We start from the raw sequence: 23,283 nt of genomic DNA, 5'->3' as shown, positions 1-23,283 counted from the left end.
AAACACATGTCTTAACTCCCCCCTCTGGTTTGAGATGACCTAGACTGCAAAACATTCCAGAACACTGCTCCCACCCTGATGCTGCCCATGTTCACTCCCCTTCACAGATCTGGCAGGACTGAATAGGTGTAAGAAATATGAAGGAAACTAAGTAGGGGGATTGCTTACACCTATCCAGCTATTGTAGATTGGTGAAACCCAGTAGGTCCCCAGAGACTGTGTTGACTCACTTGTCTCCTGTTAGACTTTCTTAAGGGAGCTAGATGAGGTAAAAGGGAAGGTGAATACCCACACACTGGGAATACCCACACACCTTTACTTTCAAGTTTCTCCTTTCTTTTCACATGCTATTCTCTGTATCCTGCACCTATTAAATCAGCTGGATGTGTGCCTTGAACTGCATCTGAAAGAGCATAACCATAGCGACACACACTTACCTCTCCCAGTTTGCCAAGTTTCACGTACGTCTCCAGCTTTCCAAAGCCAATGTCAGACTGCATGGAAAAACACATAAGGTAGCCTACTATAGTTAGGTCAATAGGGTATTATTACAGTATTGGGATATTGGTTAGTTATGTGTAGGGTAACTGTGCTGTAGGGTTATGACTGGTAAATTGATATATGTATGGTTATGACCATATGGTTTAGGGATCATGGTATTGGGATACTGTGATATTGGGTATAGGGGGTAGTCTACTGGGTATTGGGGTATGGGTATATTAGGCTATTGGGGTATGGGGGGTACAGGGTACTGACCAGTGATGCCCGTCAGGACATGCGTCTGAGGAGTTTGCAGGGAGGAGAGTTGTTCTCACTCGCCATCTCCCTCTCCATCTGCAGCTTCTTGAGGAACTCTGGAGGCAGGCGGATGTCCATGGGTATTGATGTATGGGTGTATTACGGTATATAGGGGTACGGGTATGTGATACTGACCAGTGAAGCCCGTAGGGACATGCGTCTGAGGGGTTTGATTTAGGGTATGGGTGTATTAGGGTATAGGGGTATGAGGTATAGGGGTACGAGGTATGGGGTACTAACCAGTGAAGCCCGTCGGGACATGCGGCTGAGGGGTTTGCAGGGAGGAGAGTTGTTCTCACTCTCCATCTCCCTCTCCATCTGCAGCTTCTTGAGGAACTCTGGAGGCAGGCGGATGTCCATGGGCAGAGACATACGCTTACTCACGTCCTGCAGATAATCAATAATCAGTCATCAATATGCAATACTCACACATAATCAATCATTATTTGTCAATATACACACATCATAAATGGGCAATATTCTCACATGATTAATGACACATTGCACCAGAACGTTCATCGCCAGACAAAGGTTATCACAGTGTACAGGTGAGGAGAGATTGTGGCTATTTAAAGCTAGGGATGATTAGACAAGCATTGGTTTGAGAATGTAATCTTCTCTCTGTGGGTCTATTCTGTATGAATGGAGACCTGTTTGAATGTAGGGCGAGATTTATCAAACCTCTTTTAAATTAATCTCTTCTCCCAGTCTCTCACCCTCTGACACAGTTTCTCCTGTGAGTGACTTTCTATCTCACACTTCCCCCTGTAATACATGTCTGGAACTATCTAAAATAAAGTTTTTGTGTGTATGTGAATTTCCCCAGGGTGTGTGTGTGTGTGCTCATTTCTGCGTGCACAAACATATGTGTTTGCAGTTATTTTTGTTGAAAAGTAAGACAGCTGAATTCTCTCACTAAAGGTATCTGGCATGGCTGGGTTTAGTGGAACCAAAAAAGAAGAAGAAGAAGAAAGAAAGCGAGAGACGGTAAAGAAAGAAAATTCAGACGATGGCTTGTAATTCCCTGTGGGCTGTGTAGCAGCTACTGCTGTTCTGAGGCTGAGAGGATGTTAAGGCCACTCAGCTTGGAGAGGGAGGAGAGGAACCCAGTCAGTAGCTCTTATGATGTCATAATGGTGTTATGACTGGTTTCATAATGGTTTTATGAATGCCTTATGTATACCCCCTTCAAGTAAAGTGTTATCTAATTTGTACAGGAGGCTATATTTACTTAGTGTCTCTCTCAGTATAGCAGTTCCTTTCAGATTGGTGTTTTGAGCTATACTATACTAATTGGCCTGTCAATATGAAAATCTTAACTCTCCCTCCCTGTTTCACCTCCATAGAGAAGCGTCGGTGTGGTGCTTTGCTGCGGTACTGGAGCTGGGAGGGGGACTGTGCTCCGGGCGTGGCTGGCTCAGGGCTCACTGGACTGGGACTGGCCTCAGGGTGTAGCGACGGCAGGGTCAGGCTGTCTGGAGTCAGTGCTGCAGGTTAGACAGAGAGATAGACAACATACACTTTAGTGTTATAGAAAACGTAACACAGATACTGATAAATACTTATTGTAGCCTCACACACACACACACACACACACACACACACACACACACACACACACACACACACACACAGGCTTGCTTTAACAATCTATCCTCTTCAGTGTTGTACACAGCAGATTGAGTGGACAATTACTCTTTACGAATCAACAATACAGCACTCTTTCAGTCTGGACACTACACAAGGCTGCATCAGCTATACAGTGTGGAAGTGTGTGCATGTGTAACTGTGTCAGATCTTTGAACAGCTCATGGTGGAGTGTTTCAGCCCTGGTTTGATCCTGTGTGTGAATGGATTGTTGGTCTCGCTGCTGTTGGGTGTGTTTGGAGTGGATATGTGTCTCTTCCACCACACACCGACTGACACCTATGTGTATATGTGTGAATGTGGATACGTGTGTGCGCCTATGTGTGTATAGTGATTTGATGTGTGTGTGTGTGTAGCAACGCGCATGCCCCGCCCACTTGAGGATCTGTCTTTTTCAGCCATTTATTTCCTGTGTTTGAGGGGTGCAAAATCCACTTGTCACTTAAATCTCGCTGGATTGATTGCTTTCATTTTACTCCTGCGACTCTGTATTTTTTCCCCGTTAACGTTACGACCGCAGAAATGTTTGTAATGACCTGTCAAACACAGCCCCCGGTAATGGCTGAAATGGGCTCAATGGAATACATTGGCTTTCCATTGAATCTATAAGAATGCTCATGCTTTGTATGGGATTTAACGCACCGTCTCGACACTTACATCACAAGAAAGAGAAGATAGATACCTTTGTTTTGATGGGTGTTCATTTTTTGTGGAATTGAAAAAAGTAATGATTTAATACAGTTGAAATGTTTACAAATTAGATGCGCTGAAATGAAAGCAAGTTCCGAAAATCAACACTCGGATTATAGTGATATTATGTCTGATCTCGCAAACAATGTAAAGTTTGTATAGATAGGTGTAATCTAGAGCCAAGCGTATTGATGTTTAATCCGAGGGTATCCTGCTATTGACACACTTGTTGAATTATGCAAGAGAACATGACAACAACAGTAATTAATGAGGCAACCTAGATAGAGCAAGTGTTTGGTGGTTGTAGCTCTGTTCCTCCCCTTTATGTTAATGTTTTCATATATGCCAATACAAATGAGGCACATATAATTTTCCTTATTTTAACACAAAACATCAAAAAATACCTCGTACAAAAAAAAAACATCAAATATATAAGTGCAAAACTTTTTTATTGTGCAATTTGACAATAAATTGAATACCTGAATTCTCACTAAAATCCCTGAACTCCATTCATTATTTGTCTGTGCCAGTAAAATGTCTTATGTGCTATATTTCAGTCAATAGCTGATGGATTATAAACATAAACAAATGTAGTCCCATGTGGCTCAGTCGGTAGAGCATGGCGTTTGCAATGCCAGGGTTGTGGGTTCAATTCCCATGGGGGACCAGTACGAAAACGGTATGAAAATGTATGCATTCACTACTGTAAGTCGCCTGGAAAAGAGTGTCTGCTAAATGACTAAAAATAAAAATGTACAAATGAGTATCATTGTCCAACTGTTGCATTTATTAGGATTGTTTTAAAAATCTTTTAACAATTTCGATGACCGTTGCTAGTGTGTGTGTGTGTGCCTCTGCACGTTCGTGTGTATGTGTTCAGCCGTTTGCCTCCTGGCCTGTTTGATGTAGTCTGCAGTGAGCTCTTTAACTCTTTGTTTCCATGGGGACACTGATTGCTAACAAAAGCATGTGAGGATAGGGCTAAACAGAGAGAAATATCCTCTCTCTCCGCCCCCCTCTCCTCTCTCTCTGTCTCCTTCTCTCTCTCCCCCCCCTCTCTTTCTCTGTTTCCTTCTCTTGTCTCCTTCTCGCTCTGACAGATAGCTCAGCCATTAATATTTATTCCTGCACCCACAGCCTTCCTTTTATTAGTAGATATTCAACAGTCCTGGCTACTCCTACACACAGACACACACACACACACTTGTGTCTGCAAACACAGATACCATTTCTGGTGTACATACACACAAATGATGATGATGGAGATTTAGATGGTAGATTTGAGTTTAACTAAAAGGTAATTATTCATAGGCAGGAGGCAAGTACCTAACCAGCTCACTTAACAGTGTTAGAAAAATAAGGTGACAAAAATAAATAGGGCAAAAGAGCGATAGAGAGATGGAATAGAGATAGAGAGATCAATGAAGGCGAGAGAGAGGGAATTGGATGGAATGAAGCAGTGATAGATGAATGGTGAGAATGATAGCTATCATGACATCTTAGTTTGATTAATATTCCTGCTATGAGTGGGCACAGAACGATAGAGAGAGAGAGGGGAAGAAAGAAAGGGAGCTGGCTCGTCATTTAAATATCACAGTTACAGCAACCCTTTGATCTGTCTGCTTGTAACTGGGGTCAGGGCATGCGAGACACGTGCACACACACACACACACACACACACACACACACACACACACACACACACACACACACACAAACACAAACACACAAACAAACAAACAAACACAAAGATATAAGACAGCTTGTTTGGAAAAGGACAATCCAATAAGTGGACCACAAGATGTCAATACCTGTCTTTATGTAAGGCCATGTCCCCAAAGAAGGAGAGAGATTGAGTGTGAGCCAGTTTGTTTGTAGTTGTGTTTTTGTTTGTGTGCAGGTTCAGGGGGAGGAAAGCAGTGTTCACAATAAAATTGTTCTTTATGATGAGAGGGTACAGAGACATCAACCTATGTGTATCTTTAAAATAATGTGTGTTCTAGTCCTATCCTATCTAAAATGGGAGATTATATAGGACATATGATGAAGTGAATAATGTATTAAAGGGCAGACTGAAAGGCTCTTACATGGCCAGGTAGGAAACTCTAACTCAAGACAGGAGCTGTCTGCTGACTGTTGTCCTCTCAGAGTGGCATTTCTAATGAAGCTTATGGTTGTAGGCTACTACGATGTTTTCTACCGATGGGGCATGCATTCTTCTCTCACTGGCCCTGGTCAAATTTAGTATGACAGTGTTTGATGTGATGATCTAACTTATTTAATTACATTCATCTTTCCATCAGTACACTTGTTAGCGTATCAAAATGATGATTTCATATAGTGAAGCTGCGCTGGATATAAACTAGGTTGCTGTATTAGATTGACTTAAAGATTAGACTGGCAGGCGGACGGGTGGCCTCCCTGATACACACGTGTGAGTGTGTGTTAGCCTGTAAGGTATGATAATGAATTCATCAGCCTCACTCAAGCGTGACTTATTGACTTTTTCGTTTTTTAAAGTATGACACAGCTGCTTACCTACTGAGACAGGCGACTGAAGGGGATATTATGTTGATAAAGCTGCCTTAAGGATATACACCTTGTCACGTTGTATAATGAATAGAAGACAGGCGCAGGAATTCATATTAGGGATTTTATTTACTCCACCCAACACAAACACGTACAGTATATATATATCACACCGGGATGTAACCCAAACAAAGAGCGAGGTGTAACCTCTACACAATACACGGGACGAGACCCGTAAACAACAAGAGCACTATCGCCGGTACTTACGAGACCAACGGACATGGGACAATAATCGACAAGAACAACGGGGAACAGAGGGCACATATATACACATACTAATCAGGGGGAATGGGAACCAAGTGTGCGTAATGAGACAACACAGTCCGGGGTTGGTGGTAATAATCCATGTCAGTGACGCCTAGAAAGCCGGTGACGTAGACCTCCGGAGCTGGTGAACGGAATGAGCAGCAGTACCGGGGGGATCCGTGACACACCTATATATAGTCATTCTGATCTGTGAGCTGATTGTGTTTCTCTTTTTGTTTGCAATAAATATCTATTAGAAACAATAAATACATGACCACTGTAAAGACAGCTGCTCTGATGCATGTGACAAGCTTGTTGTGTGTTCTGGTATTTCAGTGTCAGGGAATTTGATTGTTTTTTTCACATCAAGATACAATTCATTCTTTGAGAGTCTAGGAAAGGTTGTGTTGCTGATGTTGTATCCCAACCTCATTAGGAGTTGAAAGGAATGTTAGGTAATGTCCAGGGAATGTGGTTAATCCTGGGAAAAATGTCAGCCAAGTCCGTCACTCTCCAAACATGGACAGAAAGTTGGACAGCATCGCCCTGATTCACTGTGGCGGAAATCAATGATTATTTCATGAAATCTTTGTTCAGTTATTGTCTGAAAGAGGCCGTGGTGGAAGAAGGGGTTGTGAAGGGTAGAATGTCTGGATTGACAGAGAGCCTAAAGAACACCATGAACACCAGAACACAATGGTTAAAAGGTTTTCTTTCACCGTTGCAGGGCAGACTAGTGCCAGATGAAAGGATGGTTGTTACTCTGACACAGTGGCCCACAGCGAGGGAGATGGGCTTGTATAAATGTGTCTTGAACACTGCTAATCCCCATCAGCCTCAGCTCCCAGCACCCCCTCTCACTATTCCGCCCCTCTCTCTCTTTGTCTCTCTCTCTCTCTCCCTCTCTTTCTCTCTCTCTCACTCTCCTGTCCTCTCTCACACACACCTCTCTTTCTCCTCCTCCTCTCCTCTATCTCTCCACTCAGAGCTTGTGTAAATGTGTGTCATAACCTCATCAAACTGCAGCCTTCCCTTAGCTGGAAATTTGTGCTGTACAGGCTGTAGGGACAGAGTGGGGCTGGTACAGAGATGACTGGGCTGGTGGTTTGTTTGATTACAAACTGATTTAAGAATGGCCTGATCCATTAATAAAGGGATGAATAAATAAATGCAGGGAGGGATGGAGGAGGAAGTAGTATAATGTAATGTAAGATCTGGGATCAGGACTTTGAGCTTCCTGTTTCTAAATATAGTCCCAATATGCTGTCATTCATTAGCAACGCTCATAACAGCAAGACCCACTGGAGACAAGGAGGATAGAGGAGAGGATTTGCTGTGCATCATTGGACAGTGTTGGACAGGCAGTGTTGGGCAGTGCAAGGCAGTATTGGGCAGTGCAAGGCAGTGTTAGAGGTCTTACCCTGAGTGTGTTGGATGTTCAGCTGGTTGATTTGCTCAGTGAACTCGTTCTCCTCGATGGTCTCGGTGCGAGGGACGGACAGAGAGAAACGTCGCTTAAAGTTCTTCATCTTGTTCATGGCGCTGAGGACCAGTACCTGAGAGAGCAAGAGAGAGCAAGAGAGAGCGAGAGAGAGAGAGAGAGAGAGAGAGAGAGAGAGAGAGAGAGAGAGAGAGAGAGAGAGAGAGAGAGAGAGAGAGAGAGAGAGAGAGAGAGAGAGAGAGAGAGAGAGAGAGAGACGGTCAGACAAGGCATACATGTATGTAAATGACTGGGTATCGAACCCTGTTTTTTGCTGTGTATCACTCCAGACCATGCAAGCCCACTGAGGTAAAAGTCAAAGCCCTGGGAGCTAACACAAGTTTTCAGATCCAAGGCAAAGTTACTCAAACAACACCATGTCCCACTCTACAGGCTACAACCACATTATACAATTTGAACCACTAACCATAACACCTGGGGTGAAAGAGCATAACGATCAGACTGTCTGAACAGAGGAAAGTGAATATGTAACTACCCTCTGCTGAACCAATGTTCTCTAACCTAACGGCATGCCCTCCCATGGCACACCAAACAGAACAGCTCCAGTTAGTGATTGGGTTGTGGTCTTTGGTTGAGGTCAGGAACAGAGAGACAGAGAGGCAGTCTCTGTGTGTGGTGCTCCCTGGCTGTTAATGATGCTAACCTCGGATCACTGATGGATGGAATAATGAAGCAGAGAAACAGCAGGAGAGCATTTAATCAATACAGTCACCTCTCTGGCACGGCCCAGACACTGCAGTGTCAATACATCACATAACCATATAACCCTCTCCCCCCACTCATTACATCGTTCTCTCTCTCTCACTCTCTCTCACCGAGCAGCAGTGCAGGTTGGTTGCTATGGTCTCCTACTCTCTAATTAGTCTCCTGTCAGACTGTGTGTGTGATGTAATTATTGTAAGACCTGAGAGTAGGCAGAACTATGTTCCGCAGTCGTACACATGTCCATGCATGCTTGTGTGTGCCTGTGTGTGTGTAACGGACATCACGCTGCTTGCTTAGGGTGTACCGTGTCCTCCTAATTTGGCTCACACTGAGGCTTGAACACAGGACCTCTGCATCTTACCAGTTGGCGCCACTGAAAAATGTACAATTCGTCTGAGTCATTGCTTATTCAATATTTCTGTTATTGGAACCTGAAGACGCACACTTCCCTTTAAAGTGACAATCAGCAGTAGAAACAATATAGTATTCTCCCTGCCCCTGTTTTGGTAAAAAGCTGAGGGATGGGCCTGGAGAAATGTAACCACTCTCATACAGAGCAATGGATGCAAGGACTGACCATCCATGATATCAACATTATAGTTTTGACCATGTTTTGAGGCTATATAGTATTTGTTTACATTTACTTTGTTTACAAACATTGGATTAAAACAAGCTTATATTTTGGGTTCTGATGGGGTACAACAGTTTAACTAAGCTCATGAGGCATTTATAAGTTATATTCTTTAAGAATCAATGGGTACATGCCATTAATTTATAAAAATTGATGTAGCAACTGGTGATTTCCCCTTTAAAAGCAACATCTGTTAGGCAGATGACCAGTGTTATGATGAGTTTCTGGTACTGAGAAGTTCAGGATGCAAGAGAGCAGTCGACACTCAGCTGGAGATTTGATTCATATTTATTTCAGTACTGGATTCAATGACAGGTGGTACGGATGTAGCCTCTTGTCATATGAATGACTTCCATACAAAATCTCTCAATTTATATAATGCCCTTCCGATCTACTTCTGTCTCACACAGTTGCCAACCATTATTGAGTGTCACTCATCCACTACAATAGCATCCACATACTTGGTATCATGTGTCACCCTATCCAGGACAGTCCCTCACGTACCCCTCCTAAGATTAGCAACAGTGGCCCCCAATCTATCTTGGCACACCGACTCTCTGACACTAACCCGCAACATCAATAACACATGGCGTGTCCTTGTCCTCTGTCCCACCTGCAGCTTATGAGTTTTACATACATTAATTAATCTTGTATCACAAGTCGTTATATCAATTCCTCATTTTCTTTCTATTTGTTGTTGCAAGGAGAATTCCATTAATATAACATTAATTGAACCAAACAAACAAAACATACAAATTAATTCCTAACCTCTTGACATCATTCCAGAAAATACCTTGATTCATGACAATTTGTAAGTTACAATAGAATGGAATGGAAATGGAAATTATAATATATTCAAATGAATATATCCCAATAAAAATAACTTCAGTCTTGCCATCCATGTTCCTATTGAAATATCACTAAAAACCTTGAAAAGACTTCAACCAGCCAGGGTGTGTAGATCTATGTATTCCATTTCTATGTTGGCCAGTGTGGTTCCAGTGTGGTTCTCAATCAGAGGCAACGAGTGTCAGCTGTGGCTGGTTGTCTCTGATTGGGAACCACATTTAAACAGGCTGTTTGCCCACAGTGGTTGTGGGATCTTGTTTCTAGTTGGTTTGTGTTAGACCGTGAACTGTCACGTTATCGTTTTGTTTAGTTTGTCGTTTTATCGCTAATAAAGAGTATGTTCGTCTGCAACGCTGCGCCTTGGTCCTCATCTCTTACCGACGATCGTGACAGAAGATCCCACCAAGACTGGACCAAGCAGCGTGTCCAGGAGCCATCGCCAGGGAGATCTCTAGCAGATCTCCTTCGCCTCCTCGACTGGGTCAAGCCGGGTGAGGAAGAGAAGGGCCGGACTTGGAAGCAGAAGGGCGAAAGTCTGGCGAAGGACATGGAGACCTGGTCCACGGGTAGGAGAGACGCCCAGAAAATTTTTAGGGGGGGGCTAACGCCGTGGACGACGGGCCAGCAGGAGACCGCGACAGAGCGGCCCAGCGGGTTGGCAGAGGAGGCCGCCAGGTTACGGGGGCCACTGGTCGAAGAGGGGATGGAAGGTGTAGAGGCACGGCGAGAGGTACTGGGGTGTGTTACCAGTCCGGTCCGGCCCATTCCAGATCCCTGCGTAGGGCCAGTGGTGTGTGTCCCCAGTACGGTCCGGCCTGTTCCTGCTCCCCGCACCAGGCCAATGGTGCGAGTCTCCAGCCCGGTCCGGCCCGCTCCTGCTCCCCGCACCAAGCCTATGGTGCGCGTCGCCAGCCCGGTCCGGCCTGTTCCTGCCACTCGCACCAAGCCAGGGGTGCGAGTCGTCAGCCCGGTCCAGCCCGTTCCTGCTCCACGCACCAAGCCAGGGGTGCGTATCGTTAGCCCGGTCCGGCCCGTTGCTGCTCCACGCACTAAGCCAGGGGTGCGCATCGTCAGCCCGGTCCGGTCCGTTCCTGCTCCACGCACCAAGCCAGGGGTGCGCATCGTCAGCCCGGTCCGGCCCGCTCCTGCTTCCCGCACCAAGCCAATGGTGCGCGTCGCCAGCCCGGTTCGGCCCGCTCCTGTTCCTCACACCAAGCCAGTGGTGTGCGTCGTCAGTCCAGCACGGCCCGTGCCTGTTCTCCAAACCAAGCCAGTGGTGGGTGTCGTCAGTCCGGCACGGCCCGTGCCTGTTCCACTGGTGCCTGGTCCGGCACCGGTCAGATGCGTTACGCCGGAGCTAGAGCAATCCGCTCCATCAGTGTGCAGTCCAGCTCCGGCCAGCGGGGCCAGACCGGACCAGGGGTACTTTGGGGGGTTGGAGAGGGAGTGGGGATCAGGCCCGGAGCCGGATCCGCCGCCAAGGCGGAGTGCCCACCCGGTCCCTCCCCTGTGGTATTTAGTTGGCGCGGTCGGAGCCCGCGCCTTTAGGGGGGGGTACTGTCACGCCCTGGCTCTGGGGACACTGTTATGTTGAGCCAGGGTGTGTAGATCTATGTATTCCATTTCTATGTTGGCCAGTGTGGTTCTCAATCAGAGGCAACGAGTGTCAGCTGTGGCTGGTTGTCTCTGATTGGGAACCACATTTAAACAGGCTGTTTGCCCACAGTGGTTGTGGGATCTTGTTTCTAGTTGGTTTGTGTTAGACCGTGAACTGTCACGTTATCGTTTTGTTTAGTTTGTCGTTTTATCGCTAATAAAGAGTATGTTCGTCTGCAACGCTGCGCCTTGGTCCTCATCTCTTACCGACGATCGTGACAGAAGATCCCACCAAGACTGGACCAAGCAGCGTGTCCAGGAGCCATCGCCAGGGAGATCTCTAGCAGATCTCCTTCGCCACCTCGACTGGGTCAAGCCGGGTGAGGAAGAGAAGGGCCGGACTTGGAAGCAGAAGGGCGAAAGTCTGGCGAAGGACATGGAGACCTGGTCCACGGGTAGGAGAGACGCCCAGAAAATTTTTAGGGGGGGGCTAACGCCGTGGACGACGGGCCAGCAGGAGACCGCGACAGAGCGGCCCAGCGGGTTGGCAGAGGAGGCCACCAGGTTACGGGGGCCACTGGTCGAAGAGGGGATGGAAGGTGTAGAGGCACGGCGAGAGGTACTGGGGTGTGTTACCAGTCCGGTCCGGCCCATTCTAGATCCCTGCGTAGGGCCAGTGGTGTGTGTCCCCAGTACGGTCCGGCCTGTTCCTGCTCCCCGCACCAGGCCAATGGTGCGAGTCTCCAGCCCGGTCCGGCCCGCTCCTGCTCCCCGCACCAAGCCTATGGTGCGCGTCGCCAGCCCGGTCCGGCCTGTTCCTGCCACTCGCACCAAGCCAGGGGTGCGAGTCGTCAGCCCGGTCCAGCCCGTTCCTGCTCCACGCACCAAGCCAGGGGTGCGTATCGTTAGCCCGGTCCGGCCCGTTGCTGCTCCACGCACTAAGCCAGGGGTGCGCATCGTCAGCCCGGTCCGGTCCGTTCCTGCTCCACGCACCAAGCCAGGGGTGCGCATCGTCAGCCCGGTCCGGCCCGCTCCTGCTTCCTGCACCAAGCCAATGGTGCGCGTCGCCAGCCCGGTTCGGCCCGCTCCTGTTCCTCACACCAAGCCAGTGGTGTGCGTCGTCAGTCCAGCACGGCCCGTGCCTGTTCTCCAAACCAAGCCAGTGGTGGGTGTCGTCAGTCCGGCACGGCCCGTGCCTGTTCCACTGGTGCCTGGTCCGGCACCGGTCAGATGCGTTACGCCGGAGCTAGAGCAATCCGCTCCATCAGTGTGCAGTCCAGCTCCGGCCAGCGGGGCCAGACCGGACCAGGGGTACTTTGGGGGGTTGGAGAGGGAGTGGGGATCAGGCCCGGAGCCGGATCCGCCGCCAAGGCGGAGTGCCCACCCGGTCCCTCCCCTGTGGTATTTAGTTGGCGCGGTCGGAGCCCGCGCCTTTAGGGGGGGGTACTGTCACGCCCTGGCTCTGGGGACACTGTTATGTTGAGCCAGGGTGTGTAGATCTATGTATTCCATTTCTATGTTGGCCAGTGTGGTTCTCAATCAGAGGCAACGAGTGTCAGCTGTGGCTGGTTGTCTCTGATTGGGAACCACATTTAAACAGGCTGTTTGCCCACAGTGGTTGTGGGATCTTGTTTCTAGTTGGTTTGTGTTAGACCGTGAACTGTCACGTTATCGTTTTGTTTAGTTTGTCGTTTTATCGCTAATAAAGAGTATGTTCGTCTGCAACGCTGCGCCTTGGTCCTCATCTCTTATCGACGATCGTGACAGACCTTCCTCATTCTGATGGCAATTATGTACAACATGCATCTCCCCCTATAATCGCATACATTCCACCTTTATCTACTATAATAGCATCCAATGCTATGCAATTCTCAATTGCATATTGTCCAATGAGTGACATCTCAGACCCAATTGCTTGAAAATCCAAGACTGTTAATAGGTACCATCTTCAACTCTGTTCAACCCTGACTCTGTTCTGATAATATGTCTGAGGAGAGATACCCAGGATAACACTCTGGTTTCAGTCCCTGTTAAATCAGTACAGTCTTGGACTAGTTAAGATTGAGGAATTCAACCAAAGGTCAGATCAGATGAAAATAGCATAAACATTCCTATGTCACAAATACCAAACCCCATGATAGGAACCAATTGAGTTCTTTCCTAGCATCAGAGATATGTACCACTCTAAACATCCCTATCACTACCACTCAATACTTCAAATGTATATAGTGACTAATATGTGAATACGGTAACTTAATAATCAACATACAGTGGGGAAAAAAAGTATTTAGTCAGCCACCAATTGTGCAAGTTCTCCCACTTAAAAAGATGAGAGAGGCCTGTTATTTTCATCATAGGTACACGTCAACTATGACAGACAAATTGAGAAAGAAAAATCCAGAAAATCCCATTGTAGGATTTTTAATGAATTTATTTGCAAATTATGGTGGAAAATAAGTATTTGGTCACCTACAAACAAGCAAGATTTCTGGCTCTCACAGACCTGTAACTTCTTCTTTAAGAGGCTCCTCTGTCCTCCACTCGTTACCTGTATTAATGGCACCTGTTTGAACTTGTTATCAGTATAAAAGACACCTGTCCACAACCTCAAACAGTCACACTCCAAACTCCACAATGGCCAAGACCAAAGAGCTGTCAAAGGACACCAGAAACAAAATTGTAGACCTGCACCAGGCTGGGAAGACTGAATCTGCAATAGGTAAGCAGCTTGGTTTGAAGAAATCAACTGTGGGAGCAATTATTAGGAAATGGAAGACATACAAGACCACTGATAATCTCCCTCGATCTGGGGCTCCATGCAAGATCTCACCCCGTGGGGTCAAAATGATCACAAGAACGGTGAGCAAAAATCCCAGAACCACACGGGGGGACCTAGTGAATGACCTGCAGAGAGCTGGGACCAAAGTAACAAAGCCTACCATCAGTAACACACTACGCCGCCAGGGACTCAAATCCTGCAGTGCCAGACGTGTCCCCCTGCTTAAGCCAGTACATGTCCAGGCCCGTCTGAAGTGCATTTGGATGATCCAGAAGAGGATTGGGAGAATGTCATATGGTCAGATGAAACCAAAATATATCTTTTTTGGTAAAAACTCAACTCGTCATGTTTGGAGGACAAAGAATGCTGAGTTGCATCCAAAGAACACCATACCTACTGTGAAGCATGGGGGTGGAAACATCATGCTTTGGGGCTGTTTTTCTGCAAAGGGACCAGGACGACTGATCCGTGTAAAGGAAAGAATGAATGGGGCCATGTATCGTGAGATTTTGAGTGAAAACCTCCTTCCATCAGCAAGGGCATTGAAGATGAAACGTGGCTGGGTCTTTCAGCATGACAATGATCCCAAACACACCGCCCGGGCAACGAAGGAGTGGCTTCGTAAGAAGCATTTCAAAGTCCTGGAGTGGCCTAGCCAGTCTCCAGATCTCAACCCCATAGAAAATCTTTGGAGGGAGTTGAAAGTCTGTGTTGCCCAGCGACAGCCCCAAAACATTACTGCTCTAGAGGAGATCTGCATGGAGGAATGGGCCAAAATATCAGCAACAGTGTGTGAAAACCTTGTGAAGACTTACAGAAACGTTTGACCTGTGTCATTGCCAACAAAGGGTATATAACAAAGTATTGAGAAACTTTTGTTATTGACCAAATACTTATTTTCCACCATCATTTGCCAATAAATTCATTAAAAATCCTACAATGTGATTTTCTGGATTTTTTTTTCTCTTTTTGTCTCTCATAGTTGACGTGTACCTATGATGAAAATTACAGGCCTCTCTCATCTTTTTAAGTGGGAGAACTTGCACAATTGGTGGCTGACTAAATACTTTTTTTCCCCACTGTATTCCTGATTTCAGTCACAATCCTCACATTAACATTTCAAACAGTAAGATTCAAAAATGTCTACTCGAAATAAATCATATAAGTGTATCCTAAGACATTACCATAATGTATCGCTGTTTTAACCATAATATCTATAGAAGACAGTTATCTCAATTGTACAAGGAATACCCTTCATGCTGAAAATAGTTAGTTACTAATATATACTAATGATTTACCTTAATCACTCAGTCATCTTATCACTTATAACCAAAACCAAATTACTTAACCAAATTTAGAATGACAATTCTTATTGATTCACTTGCCCTTATCAATCAAAGTTAAAACCCTCAACTTTATCACCCATTACAACTGTCAGAATGTACACTTATATTAACATACAGTATAAATATCCATACTTCTATTATGACTTTCCTCATCCTGATAATAATTACAGATCATCATCTCAATGCATTCCTAGTACTATTAATTTAGCAGTGTATATACCTCCTACCCAAATTAGCAAATTTAGATAAATCCACATTTTTTATCCAACCCCTTCTTTCTCCGGCACGTAAATCTTCTGGTGTCTCTTCATTATGTTCTTCAGACAGCTTCATAGTTCAAAATGAATTGCCCATGACAATGTCCCAACTTCAATGTCTCATCGAGTCACCACCATCTCTACACCCCATTATTTTAATTTTTAATTTTATTTATTTCACCTTTATTTAACCAGGCAAACTAGTTGAGAACAAGTTCTCATTTACAACTGCGACCTGGCCAAGATAAAGCAAAGCAGTGCGATATAAAAAAAAAAACACTGAGTTACATATGGGGTAAAACAAAACATAAAGTCAAAAATTCAACAGAAAATATATATATACAGTGTGTGCAAATGTAGCAAGTTATGGAGGTAAGGTAATAAATTCTAGTCGGGTTTGCGGGTACCAGCAGCGTTCGATTGAAGAGCATGTATTTAGTTTTACTAGTGTTTAAGAGCAGAACTGGTCTTCTAGTGCGTTGGGTACAGAGAAGAAAAGGTGCAGATTTCCGGGCATTGTAGAATAGATTCAGGGCATTATGTACAGACAAGGATATGGAAGGATATGAGTACAGTGGAGGTAAACCTAAGCGTTGGGTAACAATGAGCACCGATTGAGCCGGTCTCCACGTGTATGGAGGTGGAACAAAGGAGCTATTTGAGGCAGTTTGAGAGGGACTTGGGGCTCTACAGTGAAATTGTATAATAAGAACTAACTGGAACAGCAATAGGCAAGGCATATTGACATGGGAGAGAGGCATAAAGCAATCACAGGTGTTATTCGAGAGAGCTAAGACAACAACTGGCAATGGCGATGAAAGTTTGGGCTGAGGCTAAACAGATAAAACAGGACAGGGTACCGTGTAAAGGAACAGTCCAGCAGGCATCAGCTGTGCAGCTGAGTGATCATAAGGTCCAGTGAACAGCAATGTTCGAATTGGTGCTACAGCACAGGCGATCAGGAAGCACGGCTGTTGAATTGCGTGTGCTAGCGGGCCGGGGCTAGCAGATGGATCTTTGTGATCGTCGCAACGGGAAGCCACAACATGAGAAATGTTGTATTTGAACCGATCTTTCTCCATTCTCACTCAATGGTGGACTCTTGTCCCACTCTCTCGATATAAAAACATGAGAAAATCAGTTGATAACTTAGATTGGCTGTTGTACGCCGGTACAACAGTTTGGCCTAGAATGGTGTGAACCTTAAAATTTTGTTTGCCTATTTTGTCTTTGGTGCTATGATTCAACAGGCTCACTTGTATCTGCTCTGAGTCTTTATGCAGTATGATTTATTGTTCTCTCTCTCTTTCCTGACCATTTGGAGTAATTCACACAGGACTAATTCTCTCTTCACCACAGTACTCTACCTCTCAGAGGATTAACCCTCCTTAATTTGTACACATCAAGGGCCTTTAATCCAATAATTTATAATGCTTTTAAACATTAAGGGCCTCAAACCCAATCATTTATAATGCTTTCAAACATTATGGGCCTCAAACCCAATCATGTATAATGCTGTTAAACGTTAAGGGCCTCAAACCCAATCATTTATAATGCTGTTAAACATTAAGGGCCTCAAACCCAATCATTTATAATGCTGTTAAACATTAAGGGCCTCAAACCCAATTATTCATAATGCTGTTAAACATTAAGGGCCTCAAACCCAATCATGTTAAACCCACTCTCCTTCTCCTCTGTTGTTTTTGGTCTTTACTCTGAACAAACCCTGCTTAGAATAATAGCACCCTATTATTGTCTAATTTTATCCTTCTCCTTACATCCCTTGCATATCTCAACACCACTCATCGTCCCCCTTAAAAATATTGATTTTTTAAACGTTCGTTACAGCTTAGCTTTACCAAAGATAAGCAGAATTTGACATAATCCCAAAAATGAAAGTCTGCTTACCTGTTAGTTCGGCTATAAACTGCATCCTGTTCGTTTAGACGCCAATCTGTTATGATGAGTTTCTGGTATTGAGAAGTTCAGGATGCAAGAGAGCAGTCGACACTCAGCTGGAGATTTGATTCATATTTATTTCAGTACTGGATTCAATGACAGGTGGTATGGACGTAGCCTCTTGTCATATGAATGATTTCCATACAAAATCTCTCAGTTTATATAATGCCCTTCTGATCTACTTCTGTCCCACACAGTTGCCAACCATTATTGAGTGTCACTCATCCACTACAATAGCATCCACATACTTGGTATCATGTGTCACCCTATCCAGGCCAGTCCCTCACGTACCCCTCCTAAGATTAGCAACAGTGGCCCCCAATCTATCTTGGCACACCGACCCTCTGTCACTAACCCGTGACACCAATAACACATGGCGTGTCCTTGTTCTCTGTCCCACATGCAGCTTATGAGTTTTACATACATTAATGAATCTTGTATCACAAGTTGTTATATCAACCAGGAAACTTGGTGTTGCATTAAATCTTTCCCCTCAAAGGATGGGAGAGACAATAGATTGATAGTTCCATGTCCTTTCTATTCATTGCTCTCCTCAGAGATCTATATATAATGACGAGATGCTCATGTCTCCGCCCTAACAATGGAAGTCGTTGTACCAAAGGCGGCAAGACAGGCGACAAACTTAGATCCAAAATAAGCCCATAGAAACGCATTTGGCTTTTTCTGGAAAGATTTGGGCGAGAGTGAAACCTCTCGCTTTGCCTTTTCCTCTCTGCTCTCCTCCTTTTTTTCTCTTTTCAACTCTCAAAAGCAGCTTAATTGTGTGTGTCGTAAAGGAAGTATTTTGTATTTTTTACGGATCCCCATTAGTTCCTGCCAAGGCAGCAGCTACTCTTCCTGGGGTCCAAAAAATATTAAGGCAATTACATACAAAATCACACAACACATTATTACACACTACTCTACCACAACATATCTACAATTCAAAATCCATAATACAGCAATATAACAATATTACAATGTATGTGTGTGTAGAGTGCGTGTGTTCGCATGTGTGTGCGTATACGCGTGTGTGTGTGTGTGCCTGTGTGTGTGTGTGTGTGTGTCTCTTCACAGTCTATGCTGTTCCATAAAGTGTAGTTTAATATTTATGTTTTAAAATCTGATTTTACTGCTTGCATGAGTTACTTGATGTGGCATAGAGTTCTATGTAGTCATGGCTCTATGTAGTACTGTGAGTTTCCTATAGTCTGTTTTGGACTTGGGGACTGTGAAGAGACCCCTGGTGGCATGTCTTGTGGGGTATGCATGGGTGTCTGAGCTGTAGTCGTTTAAACAGACAGCTTGGTGCTTTCAACACGTCAATACCTCTCAGAAAGACAAGTAGCGATGCAGTCATTCTCTCCTCTACTTTGACCCAGGAGAGATTGACATGCATGTTATTGATGTTAGCTCTCCGTGTACATTTAAGGGCCAGCCATGCTTCTCTGTTCTGGGCCAACTGTAGTTTGCTTATGTCTCTTTTTGTGGCACTTGACCATATGACTGGGCAGTAATCCAGGTGTGACAAATCTGTCAACTTGTTTGTTGATAGTGATGTCAGGAAAGCTGAGCAGCGCTTTATTACGGAGAGACCTCTCCCCATCTTAGCTACCGTTGCATCAATATGTTTTGACTATGACAGTTTGCAATCCAGGGTTACACCAAGCAGTTTAGTCTCCTCAACTTGCTCAATTTCCATATTAGTCATTACACGATTTAGTTGAGGTTTAGGGTTTAGTGAATGATATGTCCCAAATACAATGCTTTTGGTTTTTGAAATATTTAGGACTAGCTTATTTCTTGCCAGCCATTCTAAAACTGACTGCAGCTCTTTGTTATCTTTGTTAAATGATGCAGTAATTTCACTTGCTGTGGTAGCTGACGTGTATAGTGTTGAGTCATCAGCATACGAAGTGTTCCTGAGCACAGAGTAAGTGTGTGTGTGTTTTGTCAGGGAAGTGTTACCGATGGTGGTGTGCTCCATGTATCTTGTTTACAGACAACAGATCCCTCTGTTTGGAGCAGGGTGCATTCTGGGAGCTCTATGCTCTCAGCCAATAGGATGGCGTTAACACTGTCAAAGAACATGCCGTCAGGCTCAGTATATGTACAGAATGACTGTATGTGTGTGTATGGGGGGGGGGGGGGGGGGGCAATGCAGGTTACACAACTACAGAAGACCAGAAGATACAGAGAGCAGAGAAGATAAGAAAAATAAGGTATGAGTGTGTTCTATGTTTGATTGGGAACACAATCCCCCCCCCCACACACACACACACACAGCGAGAGATAATGAGACGATTAACACACACACTATCAAAGGGCATCTGGTCATGTAGGGGTGCCAGCAAGGCTCAGTCCTGCCTTAATGGTGCTACCCTGATCTCTCTCTCACTCACTCACTCACTCACTCACTCACTCACTCACTCACTCACTCACTCACTCACTCACTCACTCACTCACTCACTCACTCTCACACACACAAACACACACACACACACACACACACACACACACACACACACACACACACACACACACACACACACACAAGAGAGCACTAATAGTTGTTAACTGTCTCAATAATGTCTCTGATCCGTTCCAGCAGTACTCTCTCCTGTAAAGTTCTTAGGAGGCATTAGAAGAGTTAGAAAGGGAAAGTCGAGGCTATTAGCTGCTTGTTGTGTTTTTTATCACTTCTGTCTTAAATTGATTGAATTAATCATAATGATCCATCTTACTATTGTTCAAATAGTATTTCTAGCAAAAAGGACTTCCATAATAACTCCTGTCACATACTGTAAATCCACAACCCAAATGTCTGTATAAATCAACCAATGTCCTGGACTAAGCTTCTCTCTAGAATACGGCCTACTGAGGTAGATGATGTGTTGGTTGTTCACTTTGGCTTCATGGGTTTATGCAGGTCAGTGCACATCAGGAACATGACACACACACACACACTCTCCAGCCCACAAAAATATCCCGAAGCCACCTGAAATAGCCTGGAATAGGCTGAAATGTGTGTCTGGGCTCAGTGGTAGGAAAAGCCATTACAGTGGGAAGCAGTCTAATCTGACCAGTGTGATTTTCCAATCAGACCTCTGAACCTGGCAGGTCACCAGAGAGGAGACAGCAGTCACAAACAGACAGATACACAGAGATTTCAATGGAAAAAGAAAGGATGAGAACATTGAAATAGACGTTCAAAGTACCATGGCAAATATGCATCACAATCCTGAATACATTTTGGGTTGCCATTCACATGGTTTGATGGATTTTGTCCATTCTAGGAATTCAACGATGAGAAAGAGGACTTTAAAAAGAAGATGTGGAAAGCAGATGAGCATGCAGTAAGAATGTAACTTGATGTGAGGAGAGGGGGATGTGAGAGGAAGAGAAAGAAAGATTGAGCACTGGTTTATTTTTTATAAATGGATTTAAGGAAGAACAATGAATGAGTGTGTGTCTTTGTACTGTGCAGACTTTGTTACTGCTCAGTAGTGAGGCCAACTCTGGGCCTGTGGTCACATTACCTCTCGCCCCAACAGTTCACATGCACCGAAAGACTGCTCATTCAAGCGCTGCCTGTGTAACCAGCGGTAGCTCTCCAAAACACACACAAATAAACACACACACACACACATTGCACATACACGCTCTTTCATCCACACAAACTCGTTGTCTACAAATACACACTTAACAACACATACACTCTCTGTCTCTACACACATACGCAACATTCTCCTACAGAGAATGTCCCCACAGGACTGCAGACAGACGGCACACACAGGAACATTGAACATCTGTCCCCCTTGTACCAGAGAAAAGAAGCACATATGCACCAATGCACACAAGCACGTACACGCACGAGCAAACTCACATCCAAACACACATACAGCTGTTGACCGGTCCAGTGCAAAGTTTGTTATTTCCAGGTGCAAGAGAATAAAAGACAACCTACTCTCAAGACACAAAACAATCCATTATGCACAAAGAAAACAGATAGAATTGGAAGCACTGATTTTCTTCAGTGACATTTTTTGTGGTAATTGTGTGTGAGTGACTGCAGATAATATCAGTACAGTACAGTGGTGAAGGACTTCTCCTCCGGTCATGTTCCATAGGGACTGTTGTCATGTGTTCAACATTACAATCACACGTCTCATGGACTCAAGAGACGCACCATGCATGGTGGGAATTTCCCCCCGCTCTCTTCCTCCTCCCCTCCTCCATCCATCCCTCTCTCCTCATCTGTGGTGAGACAATAATAAAGATAACCTTTTGTATTTTTCTCGCCAGCAGCAGAGAGATGCTTCGTAAGACAACAAATGCTCCTTTCTTTGGTCTCTCTCTTGTCCCCCCTCTCTGTCTCCCCCTCTCTCTCTCTGGTGTGTGTGTGTGTGTCTGGTGTGTGTGTGTGTGTCTGGTGTGTGTGTGTGTGTGTGTCTGGTGTGTGTGTGTGTGTGTGTGTGTGTCTGGTGTGTGCATCTGTCTCGCCGTCGCTCTCTCTGAACAGAAGGCTGACTGTACACCATGGGCCTAAGTGAAAAACAAATATTTCACTCTGCTGGGTCAACATTAGAGTGCTCCATTGTGTTCCAGGCTTGGCCATGCAGCTTTATGTAATAGGACATTTATGTTACACATTCTTATCTTGTTTGTCATTTTCTTTTTGGTTATAGTCATATTGTGCTTGTAATTACAAAGTCTTTGTGTGCACTCAGTGTTTGCAAGTGTATATTGTAGAAGTGTGTGTTAGCATGAGTGTGTGTGTGTATGCTTGTTAATGTGCTTATGCAGGTGCATGTGATGTGATTGTACCTGGAACATCAGATGTCGACCTTGGCTGTGTTGAACTAAGTGTGCTGCAGAGTGTATGACTGCAGTGGCAATTACTATGTACTGTACTCACTCACGCAGGTGTTTTTGGGATATATACAGAAAGCAGAGCAGGCTGGCCATTTCCCTCTGTCTGTACTTACAGTAAACACACCTACCCAGAAGACGAGTTGACTGAAACTATAACAGTTATTGAAGGATAATGTCTGTTTTGTCTCTACACATAACCTTTGGAAGGTGTCTCAGTGAGCTAGATATCTAAAGGAAGAGTGGAGAATCAGGACATATTTAATCCACTGCTGAGGTCATGTTATGGTTAAGATAAATGTTATTTACATCATGTACTGTCATAGCCGCAGGAAGTAGGGGGAAAGAATCACTGGGCCTTTAATAGTCATGTATTAGCGGATCCCCCCGTCGACAAAACAATAAATGATTCATTTAATTGAATGTGCTGCGCATAGCCTATATATTGTTGTGTGTGCTCCGTGGTGTTGACCAGCCGTCTCCTGTTGCTTTACCACAGTTGTTGGCTAATGGTAGCTAGCTACTGTACTGTAGTTCGATCAATGATCCTGGACCCCTGTCAACTCCTTGTTGCTTGGAGGCGTGGAAAGAAGGCCACAACAACCTTCTCTCTTTGGGCGTTTTATTACCAACTTGTAAATAATACAATGCACTAGACCGACTAGCTCCAACACGAGAACTAGCTTGGTTCCGTGCTGGGGTAATACGTCAAGTGAAATTCCGACGCTTAAACCAGCGCGCAACAAATATAACTGAATAACTCTCACGTGATTGGCTGGTAATCACTCATACAGTAACTATGTAGGCGGGATCTCCAC

At 44.9% G+C, this 23,283-nt stretch overlaps 1 protein-coding gene across 1 annotated transcript in view; it reads right to left on the bottom strand.

The window, feature by feature from the left end:
• Nucleotides 1–23,283, bottom strand: part of LOC311133801 (cyclin-dependent kinase 18-like) — a gene marked incomplete at its 3' end in the record, with an annotated part of 53,152 nt that overhangs the window by 8,797 nt on the left and 21,072 nt on the right. The window contains exons 2-5 of the mRNA XM_084167373.1: nt 7,391–7,526; nt 2,137–2,285; nt 1,039–1,185; nt 438–494 (exon numbers count right to left, since the gene is read on the bottom strand). Of these exons, the coding sequence (XP_084023499.1) occupies nt 438–494; nt 1,039–1,185; nt 2,137–2,285; nt 7,391–7,508 (471 nt within the window). The 5' untranslated portion in view covers nt 7,509–7,526. The remainder of the gene's footprint in view (nt 1–437; nt 495–1,038; nt 1,186–2,136; nt 2,286–7,390; nt 7,527–23,283) is intronic.

Source organism: Coregonus lavaretus (assembly GCF_964263955.1).
Source record: "Coregonus lavaretus genome assembly, chromosome: 8".
Lineage (NCBI taxonomy): Eukaryota > Metazoa > Chordata > Actinopteri > Salmoniformes > Salmonidae > Coregonus > Coregonus lavaretus.
Note: the sequence above shows the minus strand (reverse complement) of the source record. Positions and strands in the feature narration are given on the sequence as shown.